This window comes from Felis catus, chromosome C1 (genome assembly GCF_018350175.1).
Source record: "Felis catus isolate Fca126 chromosome C1, F.catus_Fca126_mat1.0, whole genome shotgun sequence".
NCBI classification, from domain to species: Eukaryota; Metazoa; Chordata; class Mammalia; order Carnivora; family Felidae; genus Felis; species Felis catus.
In genome coordinates, this window is record NC_058375.1 from 196,369,171 (window position 1) to 196,381,719 (window position 12,549).

At 33.9% G+C, this 12,549-nt stretch overlaps 1 protein-coding gene across 6 annotated transcripts in view; it reads right to left on the bottom strand.

Annotated features, from left to right (window-relative positions):
- Positions 1 to 12,549, bottom strand: part of ERBB4 (erb-b2 receptor tyrosine kinase 4) — a 1,138,707-nt gene that overhangs the window by 246,420 nt on the left and 879,738 nt on the right. For 2 of the 6 annotated variants that reach the window (XM_019838611.3, XM_019838610.3), the window contains exons 16-17: positions 12,267 to 12,311; positions 12,071 to 12,145 (exon numbers count right to left, since the gene is read on the bottom strand). In XM_019838611.3, coding sequence (XP_019694170.1) covers positions 12,071 to 12,145; positions 12,267 to 12,311 — 120 coding nt within the window. The remainder of the gene's footprint in view (positions 1 to 12,070; positions 12,146 to 12,266; positions 12,312 to 12,549) is intronic. The other 4 variants (XM_019838613.3, XM_003991109.6, XM_019838614.3 and 1 more) reach the window with 2 other exon arrangements.

Below are 12,549 nucleotides of genomic sequence, written 5' to 3' on the forward strand. Positions count from 1 at the left end.
TTTATTTTTGGGACAGAGAGAGACAGAGCATGAACCGGGGAGGGGCAGAGAGAGAGAGGGAGACACAGAATCGGAAACAGGCTCCAGGCTCTGAGCCATCAGCCCAGAGCCTGACACGGGGCTCGAACTCACCGACCGCGAGATCGTGACCTGGCTGAAGTCGGACGCTTAACCGACTGCGCCACCCAGGCGCCCCTCACTATTTATATTTTTATTCTCCTTACCACAACCACACCAATGAATCTATTTACAGTATTCTTCATAGTAAATAATCATGCAAATATATAATTATAAACTGTATTTTCTCTTCCACTCTATTGTAAATTTTACAGTATTAGGGATTATGTTAATTTTCTCTCCGTTCTTTCCTCAGTTCCTAACATGGAGTAAACCTAAGGGATATTTACTGGCTGGTTTTATATATATAAGAATGTGTTTTTTTTATTCTTTCAAAAACAAATAAAATATGGTATGTTTGATTGTATCAACAGTGGGAATTTTTTTAGCAGAAATCACTTTTCACCTTATCAAACAGAACAAAGTGACTATATATATATATATATATATATATATATATAGTCTAGGATTCATGCTCTACCATCTGAACTCATTTCTATTCTCAATCAATTTTGCCCCATTCCACACATTCTACATATGAATTAGGGAGGAAAATCTAAACGAAAAGCCTGATAAAACCCAGCACTATATTATCTGTTATTTTATTGCTGAGTATTCATGAAATTTTGATTCTTATTTCCATCCTTGATAGGTAAGTCTGGGGGTAACGGCATTATGGAATAAGTGTCAGGTTTCATGGAAGTGGTTTTCATATGGGACCATTATAGTTTTAACAAATCTCTCCAGAATTTATAAATAACTTCCGCATTAGAAAATTTTTTTAATTGAGCTTACATTTATTTGTAAATGTCTTAGATTAGTCACTGCTATATTAATAATATAAAAAATATATTTACATTATGTTACCATTACACAGGCTTATGTGCTTAGATCATGGGAAGCATTGTTCTATCTTAACCAAGCAATACAGATGTATTAATCTAAAATATACTGTTTGAGGGCAAGCCATATAAAATCCTATACATTGCAGGAAGGCTTGATAGGTAAAAGGACTAAAAGAAAAGACAATGGATAAAATTGTTTAAGTAGGCTATAAAATATTCAATCATCCTCATCATAAGAATAGCTCTTAAATGTTTTTCCATTTGGGAACCAGCCTAGTAGAAAGAAAGAAATGTGGTCCTTAGAATCAATCAGACACACTAAAGCTAAAATCTTTGCTCTGCCATTTACTAGCTAAGTGATCTTTGGTAAGTTGCCTAATTAGTCTGAACCTGTTTCCTCATTTGTAAACCTATAATGGTAATAACTATTTTTATATGCTTATCATGAAAATTAGGTGTGATAATGTAGCACACCTGGTATATATTAGGATTTTTCTTTTAAAGAATGGCATAAATAAGCTCTAAATATGAGATGATTTTATAAAAAGCAACACTATTCTGGGAAAAAAGCAAGATCTGGTTTTGGTTGATTTGGTGCTTTGGTTTTCCCATTGGTCCTTTCATTCTTGGTACATAGAACAATAGTGCTAGCCACTCTTGGATTTGAACTTGGGACTTGAACTTTGGGAAGTGGGATCCAGAGGTTCAAGAATGAAGACACTTTGGAAAAGGAATTTTCTTTGCTCATTGAAAAAAAAATCTTTTTCATTTCAACAAGTAAACTTTTTATGGTGAGAGGTTTTTGCTATTGCTGTTTTATTTTTACTCTACTAAAAGTAACTATAATTATTCCATAAATGACTCAAGCATATGGAATGCTTTACTCTGGGCAATCGAACAGAATGCCATAAAAACTGCAATGGCTACAAGCATTCAGAGTTTATTAGAGGTGGGTTTCCCTTTCCTTAACATTCATTCTTTAGTACTGAGTTACTGTGAAATTATAATGAAATTATATCACTTTGGGTTTGAGGGCGGATGGTAAAGGAGAATGAAATCACTGTGAGGAATTTCGTTGGTAAATCAAAGTGTTCTCTGTTAATTAGCTTCTGCCTACATACATAGTATGGAAAAATAATTGTATGTTTATGAAAGAATGATTAGTTAGGAAATGTGTTTAGGTAATAAAAAAAAGCGTGAAGAGAGCAATTTGAGTTAATATCTACACATCATTTTATGTAACCACATCACAGAAGGGGGTCTCACTTAATTAGATTCCTTTAGTTAAATAGGAAATATAAAAAAAGAAAAGATACTTAGGGTCTAATACAATGTGTTCCTAAGTTAAATGGGGGGATAGTTTTGATTCTTTTCTGAATATATATATACACACACACATATATATCAAACATAAAAATAGACACTTTAACTTACCCTTAAAAATTCTTCCTGCTTAAGTGTTTTTCCTTCATGACACAAAAATTGAAACAATATTTTAATAGAAATACTGGCTACAAAATGCAATTTTAAGGGAAGCTACACAATTCCAAACCTTGAATGACTTTTAATTTAAAACATAGACAATTCTCAATCAGACCCAAATTATCATAATTTAGTCTGCTCTTGTGGAAGTTCATAAGATCTGTGTGCTTATACAAATTAAATATATAGGTATATGCAATCGGTTCAGGCAAACAAATGTGTTCCTTGGATCTGTCAAACTCATCCCCTCTGCAATCTACTGCAGATGATAAACACCCTTCTAGATGTTAAACAGATGATAAACACCCTTCACATTCTAGAATCAAAATCTGTTACCTCCAGAGTGGGAGGCAAAAAAACAAAACAAAACAAAACAAAACAAAACAAAACAAAACACCCTGTAATTTGTTTATATTACATTTTATTTCATCCTTTTATTTATTTAAACAAAATTAATGTTTATTTTTGAGACAGGGTCAGAGCATGAACGGGGAAGGGTCAGAGAGAAAGGGAGACACAGAATCTGAAACAGGCTCCAGGCTCAGCTGTCAGCACAGAGCCCGACACGGGGCTCGAACTCAGACTGTGAGATCACGACCTGACCTGAAGTTGGACACTTAACCGACTGAGCCACCCAGGCACCCCTTATTTCATCCTTTTAAATACCTATCATAAATACTATCTATATAATTGCATAGATTAGTACGTAATGAAATGGTTTTTTTTTAAGGTGTTGGTAACAGTATTCAAAGATTTGTGACAATTCTACAGCCGCACTGCCCAACAGATATGTAACACAAGTCAATATGTTATTTAAAATATTCTAGGGGTGTGTGAGAGATGAAATTAGTTACAACAGAATTTTCATTCAATATATCCAAAATTATTAACATTTCAACATGTAATCAATTGAGAAATTTTTAATGAGATACTTTGCATTCCTTTTTCATGCCATGTCTTTAAAATCCAATGTACCTTTTACAATCAGATCACATCTCAGTTTGTCTTCACCATATTTAAAGTGCTCAATGACCAGATGTGGTTAGCAGTTAACATATTGGACAGAACAGCTCTAGAGAACTCTTGGGGAAAACTCACCGTCTGAAAATAAATGGAAAGGCCATAAATTTGGTGTTAATATTGGGATGGTTTGATCCTAATTATATATGTCAGTTACTGGTCACAAATGGAGTACTGAATACTCAGAGCCAACATGTACATTGAGACCTCATCCTACAGTATATAACTGTACAAAGAATCCCTGGTTTTGGTTCCAAAGCAATACTTAATTGCTTGCTTCTGGCTCTTTTTGTAAAAAACAAGGAATAAATTATTTGAAGATAGTAACACATTTCTCTCAGACTTAAAGTTATCATTATATGGCAAAGTTGTGTGAGTCACAGAAATTTAAATTCCTTCCATGCAAGTCAAGACAAAAATATGTGAAGGATCACTGTAAATGTTATATGTGTGGGGCTCTTGGGTGGCTTAGTCAGTTAGGAGTCTGACTTCAGCTCATGTCCTGATCTCCAGTGTATGAGTTCCAGCCCCTGCTTTGGATCCTCTGTCTCCCTCTCTCTCTGCCCCTGTCCCGTTCTCTCTCTCTCTCTCTCTCTCTCTCTCCAAAAAAATAAACATTTTTTAAAAGGAAATATGTGTGAAAATAAATAAAAGAAAAACCTTACTAAAAATGGAGCTGCAAAGCGCTGAAGGAGGAATTCTCAAGCACTACCACTCAGACCCCAAACAGAAGGAAGTTTACTTTACATATCCAGGCAGGAGGAAAGAATTTCTCCTCACCTGGCAACAACCCAGCCAATGAGAAGCTGTCACACTCTGCCAATGAGAAGCCAACACCAGCTTGAACAGTTTGAAACAGCCCCTCCTAACTTCTTCCTTGCCTCCATAAAAGCAAGCCCCTCTCCTCTCATCTGAATTTGCCAATGATTTGCCATATTTTGCCCTGAATTGCAATTCTCTGGTATTTCCAAATAAACTCATTTTTATGGTAAAGTAGCTGAACTCTTTTTTTTTTTTTTTTTTTAGGTTAACGGATGCTTAAGTCACCATGATAGATGCTGTAGGCAGAATTAGAAGATGGGTCTCTGTTATATAAGGATTCCATCCTATGGTATATAAACACACCTTCTCCCAGTTATTCAGTCAAACACTAATCTAGATGGTACTCTAGGGGATTCAGCAGATGTAATTAAGGTCCCAAATCATTTGATTTTAAGATTCAGTCAGGTGGATCTGATCTAATCACATGAGCTTTTAAATCTGGATATAGAGGTCAGAAAAATGAAAACTAAGAGATTCAAAAATGAAAAGGTTTGGATGCACAATTGTCTTGGAATATAGAGCGGGCCACATGACAAAGAATGTGCTTGGCAATGAACACAATAAAATAGGAGTCCTACTACCAGGACCCACAACTCAAACAACCTGAATGAACTTGGGAGAGAACTCCAACCTCGAGATGAAACACACCCCAGACAGAATCTTGATTTCAGCCCAGTGAGATCCTAAGAAGAGAACACAGCCAAGCCATTCCTGTATATTTACCTACAGAACTGTGCTTTTGTCTTGTTTTTTGAGCTGCTAAATTCATGGCAATTATTCACAGTAATAGAAAACTATATAGCAATTGAGCAATTCCTTCACTTTACCTAATTACAGAGTTGTTATTGTTTTTTTTCAATCCTTACCATTTTAGTTATCAAATATATAATCCATATATACAATATTTTGAATTTCCAAATAGGTTTGGGGGTAAATTATGATAGTTTTAGATGCTAATTCACCAAAATTGTCACACTGAAGAAGTTTATTTTAATAAATTCGCTTTTTTTATCTGTAACATTTTAATTAATTTTTATTTATTTTTTTATTGAATTATAGCTGATACTCAATACCACATTCGTTTCAGGTGTATATGCTATATTCACCACATAGCATTCAGGTGAATATGCTATATTTACCACAGTGGAGCTACCATCTGTCATGATAAACTATTACAATACCATCAATATAATCCCTATGATGTACCTTCAATCCCTGTAATTTATTCATTCTGTCACCAGAATACATTCACTGTTATATAATTATTTTTTTCTGTCAAACACTGAAATAATTTCACATACAAACTAAGCTTGCTTTTAAGGACTGACCACAAGGGGTATGTATAAGATCAAAGATAATATGCTATATGTGGTAAGCCTCATCATATTATAGCATATTAATTCCAAATCATGCTATCAATAGTATTTGAGCACTCACTTCCAAGGAAAGGCATTACCTTATGACTCTCCCTAGTTTACTGATAACTTGTGTCAGATGTTAGCAGGGGACCAAGTCAGATGTTATCTTTCTATATACACACATATAACTTGTTCAATATATTTACTTCTTAGTTCTTTGACAGAATGAGGTAATTTATCTTTATTGGGAATTATATTGTTCATTTTGCTATATGCTACTTTTTCACTTCCTTTGCATTTTGTCAAAGAGTATATAAAATACCTATAAATGTTTGCAAAGCTTTTTTATTTTTGGTTGTTTGGAATTATAGTGGCTCTTCATTGAAAAGTTATTTTTTAGAAATGAGATTTTTTTTTAATTTTTTTTTAATGTTTATTTACTTTTGAGACAGAGAGAGACAGAGCATGAACGGGGGAGGGTCAGAGAGAGGGAGACACAGAATCTGAAACAGGCTCCAGGCTCTGAGCTGTCAGCACAGAGCCCGACGCGGGGCTCGAACTCACGGACCGTGAGATCATGACCTGAGCCGAAGTCGGCTGCCTAACCGACTGAGCCACCCAGGTGCCCCTAGAAATGAGATCTTATGAAACAGAGTTTAATATTCCTGGGATAATAAAATCCCAATTAAAAATCCTGAGTAATACTGATCATATACTTATACCTCTAAATTGTATTTTATAAGAAAATAATGCCAGGGTCAAATCTTGGAGTAGTACATATGAGTACTTTTAAAACTATAAATATCTGCCTAAAGACAGGGGCAGAGACTTCAGGACCATATTTTACTCATTTGTTTTCATATTTAATAAAAGACATTGGATTTTAGTAATGAATTTCAGCAACGTTGAAGGTACTTTGAGATCATAGAGTATAAGCAGTCCTGACATCTTTACAAATCAGAGATTCATAGTTACAGAACACTGTAAATTCTACACCAGAGAATGATGCTCATAGGAAAGACTGAAGAAGTATTCATAATGGATTACTCAACTCACTGAATTTTTTATCTGACCCTTAACTAGCATAATCAGCATCTTCTCAGTTCAATAATGCTATTTTTAGATTTTCTATTACAGTCCAAAGTCAATGCTCTTAAAAAATCTCTTTTGACTTTCAACCACAAGTATGACTTTTTCTGGTCACATTTTTACAGTTAGCATGTTTGAGTATAATATTAATGTTCCTAGGATCCCTAAAAGCTTTGGTGACAATGTGTGGGCATTTCGATATTGAAACAAAGCCACTGATGCAACCTTATGCCATTAAATACTTCTACTTAAAGTAACCATGTGAAACTCCATGAACAGTAATTAACAAAAGCTGAACTGTTTTGCTCTTGCAATTCTTTGGTAACTTTTGGTATTTTATATGTACTGGAAACTGGGACACAAATCAGCTGGAAAAGAAGAAATTCACACACTCTCCTTCACCTCTTTGAACTCTCTTAAATTCAAAAGTAAATTTAATATACAGAATGTGGTGGACTGAGGATAGACTTATAATAAAAAGCCTGTGTACTTTTATTTATTGGACTTAAGGATCATAACATAACTGCCACTCATCTGAGGAAACCATCTATGGGCTATTTTGACCATTTGATACGGACATAAGTTATGAACCAAGTTCCTTGAGGGCAAACAAACAAAGAAAAAAGATTGTGCCATTTGTGAAAGCGGTGCCAAGAATATCACATCTTCTCCCTCATCTATCACACACGGGTCACACTGCTAAAGAATAAACTGTTATGTGACCTCTTAGGTAATAACCACCACACCAGAAAGTAAAAGTGTGATACAGGCATTAAAATGTGACAGGAATATAAAACGTTTCCAATATCTGCCCAGATGAGATTTAGAGAATTAAACTGATTTCAGTTACCTTACTTCATATTGTGAAGTGTCTAGAATAACTGAATTGGAGCAGATAGCCAGATAAAAAATTTTGAACAGAAATCTAGTACTTTTCACAATTCCTGTCACAAATTCAAAAAGAATTATTAGTTTATATTTTGGACTTCTAACTAATAAAAAGAAATGCTTTGCCAATAGAGCCTTTGCTTGTTTAGATGAACACATGTTGGCCCTGATGGAGTGAGAGACTAAGATTATAAAAAGCTTGGGATATATGGTTGGCAAAGAAACTAAAATAGAATAGAACTAAATGCTTTGTTCTATTACAATCTATATGAAAATAGCATATGTGCAAGCTCAAATAAATAGCATAAAAAAGAATAATAAAAAAAAACTTGCTGAACACATTTTTTCATAAGATTCTTTATAAGAAAAAGAAGAACATCCAAGTAAATGTTAGTTGTAAGGCATTGAATTCAGATAAGGAAAATATGGAAAAGGCCTGAAATTCAAGTATTATTTTCATTACAAGTAGAATATTCTAGGAGATTACAGGTAAAAGAAAATCAACAACAACAGCAACGATCTTTTCCATCCTATCCTATCTTCCTGGAAGAAATTCCAGCAACAGCCTGTAAGGTAAATGGAGTGTGGAAAACCAATTCACAAATTGCAGGCTTGGGAAAGAGTAACACTGCTTAGAAAATGAAAGTCGATCACGATTGGAAGCATTTCACCTGTTTTCATTTAAATCTTCAATCTTTTTTCCTTCTGGTTTAGGAAACAGAATACAACATAATGGGGCAGTAGGGAGTATGAATCCTAAATATTTCGAAATGGCCACATTGCCATGTTCAGTGCAATTTTGTGTGACTAAAAGAAAACTAGGCATTTGGGTAATCTCCCAGTTAAAACATAGTTTACAAAACTGAAAGCAATTACTTTCTACCATGTTTTTTTTATCTCCCTATTATGTAAGATTTACTTTAATCAATTAAGACAGAGGCATAAGAAAAACACTCACAGAATTTAAAAATGGAAAATAAACTGAAATACTACTAAGCTAGTCCCCTGCTTTCAATTAACTGTGTACCCACCACATTTCAGAGAGGTAAACATTTACTGAAAAAAGCATTTACCTGAAAAAAAAAGGTAAGATTTATTACTTTCACTTCTCATCCAATCCATGTCAAAATGTTCCATGGTCATAAACACTTTTCAAGGTGTCCAAGCTAAATCTTTCTTGTAAATTCCAAACTGCTTATAAGCAGCCTATGACAAGTCCATTAATTCTGACAAGTCAACACAACTGAAGAGTCATACTGCTTTAAATTTAAGTTAGAAAGAAATATTAATTAAATATATCCAGAGTTTCTCAAAGAAATACTTAGCTCCCTACTACCAATTTTTTTAAGTCATTATGCTTAGAAGTAGGATGCACAATTTAGATGCTTAAAAGCTTAGAAATTCTGATATATCAGTTTTGTAGTCAATAAACTATTGGATTTATGCCCTGCTGATACATAAATATTTGTGCCCTGCTGATAGCATGTATATATGCTAGTAGAACATAACCTCATGAGATTTTTAAAAAAGATTTTTTTCCAATATTTCAACTAGAGATGTAACTACCACCAATGAATATATATACTTGATAATATCTCCTAACCATTTAATCATCATACCAATATTATGAGGTATAAGAATTTCCATTTTAAAAATTATCAAATTATCATCCCATTTTACAGACAAGAAACATGGCAGAGCAAATACTTGAACCCAGGCTTTCACATTCAAAAACTTCTGCTCTTTACTTGTACAAAGGCCTACAGATGATTTTTCATAGGAATCACGGGCTGAATTGTGCTGAATTGTACTCTATTACTGGACATGGTCACCTACCTACTTATGACAAAGCTAATCTGAATTAGGTATTAGTCTGAGAATACAGGAAATGGTCTGAGAGCCCAGGCAAGTAATAGGATTGAAAATTCCCAAAACATGTTGGAAATATTAAATCTATAGTAAGATACACTATGATTTTGAGTTATACAACCTTAATTACCAGAATTGAAAACCACTAGGGATCTACCACTATGGTTTTAACTCTTTCTCTGTCTCTTCATATGCCTCTGCCTGTGACCTACTGCCAAAGATACCAGTGGACCTCTTAAAACAGTGATTCCTGAGGTGAAGAAATAAATGCCCTCCCTTCCGCCAAGTGACCCACCAGAAGGAGTAGAGGTATAAGTCAAACTTTCCTGGGTGACTTTGAGAGATTTTCCTACTCCCTCTAGGAGTTATGTTCCCCCATGTCCAACATTTAAAATCATTTGATATATAGCAAAATAATAAATAACAACATTTACTGGGTGATATTTGAGCTAGGCATATTCTATGGACTCCATCAATGCTCACAACCAATTTGTAAACTATATTAACATTCCTATTTTATGCATGAAGAAAGTAAGGCTCAGATAATTAAGGAACTTACCCAAGGTTACATATCTAAAAAATGATAGAGCCTTGCTCTGAACCTAGAAAATCTGATTCCAAAGACAGCACACTTAGTCACCACATTATATTGCCTCTCATTAGTTGGCTGGAATAATTATAAGAAAGTCATTAAAACGATGTGAAAACACTCTTCATAATGATAGTGCAGTGACTCAACCAAAGTCTCAAGGAGGAAAATTATTTCATAAATATAGAAACAATATAAAATGGGTCTTGGCTTATAAAACTGAGCTTTGGGCCTTAAGACATGCACTTTCTCTTTCTCTCTCTCTTGCTGATTTTTTCCATACTTTAAACTTTGCTCTAAAGAACTGTATTAACTAGTCTGAATTGATCCCAAGTGTCAAAGTGCCACTGTTGTATAAATCATTTACTTCTACTGCACCCTTTTTTTAAAAAAAAGAATTTATTTTTAATATAATTAAATAACCTTTTAATAAGAGATAACACTTACTTGATATTTTCCAAAAACTTTTAAAAGGCAAATATCATACAAATGAAAAATTATGACTAAATGTAATGACATAGATGGACCTCATAAATATAATATTGAGCAAAAGAGGCCAGGGACAAAGAATACATATATATGATTCAATTTATATAAAGTGCAAAAACAGGTAAACTCCTGTTAGCACTCAGGACAATGGTTCCCTTGGACTGGAGCACAAGGGTGTTTCTGTTTCTACTACTATTCTGTTTCTTGATCTGGCTGATGGTTATATAAACGTTTCATTCAAAGAAATTCACTGAGTTTTACACCTATGTTTTGTATACTTTTACACTGTTAAATTTGATGTTAAATTTGAATTTTAAAATGTACATTAAAAGGCAATATTTCATCCCAAACTGTCATCTTGCTTATTGTAATTTAGCACTACTTTCTCACTTCCAGAAGATACAATTAACTTGTTTCATAAAGAAAGCAAACAGTACTTCTACGTAACATTGTAAATTACTATGTTCCTAAAATGAAATGTTTTAAAAGTCTAATTTATTGAAGTCTAATTTATAGACAGTAAAATTCATCCTTTTTAATGTGCTTAACCATGATATTTGACAAGTACATACATTCGTGTACCCATCACCACTGTCAAGAGAGAGAACGGTTCCATCACCCTCCTCCAAAATTCCCTCATGTCCCTTGCCAGGCTTACCTGGCAACACTACCACAAGCAACACTGATCAATTTTCTGTCCCTCCAGTTTTGCCTCTTCCAGAATTAATACCACATAAATTGAATCATCTGGTATGTATTCTTTTTAAGTATAGCTTCTTTCATTTAGCAAAATGCACTTGAGATCCATCTGTGTTTTTGCATGTATCAATAGTTTGTTCATTTCTATTGCTGAGTAGCACTGCAATGTATGGATATATCACAACTGAAGAACATTTGAGTAGTTTCCAGTTTTGGGTGATTTTGAGTAAAGTCACTATAAACCTTCATGCATAGGTTTTTGTATGAATCTGAGTGATATATTTTGTTTTGTTTTGTTTTGTTTTGTTTTCATTCCAACTTGTACTTTTACCTGCACAAAATATTTTCTATAGTGCTTTTAGTCTATGGTAATTCAGAAGCCTACAGAATACTATACCAACCAGCTCAAAACAATATAAGATCAGAAAAGGAATAAAATTAAACAAGAAACATCTTACGAAAATAGATCAACTTTTATAAATTCCTCTCTTAAAAATGTTTAGTTTTGCAATAATCTACAAAATTAATTTTAAAAATTCTCTTAAAGTTCTAGGTTAATAATTTGAAATCCTGTTTAAATTGTACAAAATTGAAAACCAATGACACTACTAATTTGGATGCTAAAATCATAATGAGTAAAGAAAAAAGAGGTAAGGGATGTGGTTTGAAAAGTAGTGTTACATGCCTATTTCATAACTCCCTAATTTAACATATTATCAATTTCACCCAACTGGTTAGTAGTTTGTAAACATGATAATTTGAAAAGGATTTGAGTGACAAAATGGAAACATGGTAGATGTTACCTAGCATGTTGTGGTAAAGTGGAATGGCCCGTCCAAGGATAGTAAATGCAGTCATGACTAGTGGGGCCGCTACACCTGCAGGCAATTACAGAACAGAAAACATCATTCTCCATTCACAGAGGCATGCGCACACATGCACCAGTGCTCACACACGGAGCCTTGGAGGAAGAACATGGGAAGCAAGCACACCAAGTACCTATCCATCAGGCCGATGCAGTCTTCAATACGTGAGCCTATGCACCTGCAGAAGATCCAAATTTAAAAAATACAAGGAAAGAAAAATTAGTCATTTAAAAAAATCAGTCAGATAAACACTAATTGTGTCAAATTCATAATTACGGTTATTAGACAATTTTGGAACACTGTGAATTTAAAGCCAGTGAGAAGATTATTGCCTAATGGATACAAAGAAATAGGTTGCAAATACAACACGCATGGAATGCAAAGAAACATGTCCACAGTAAAGGAAACTGTACCCT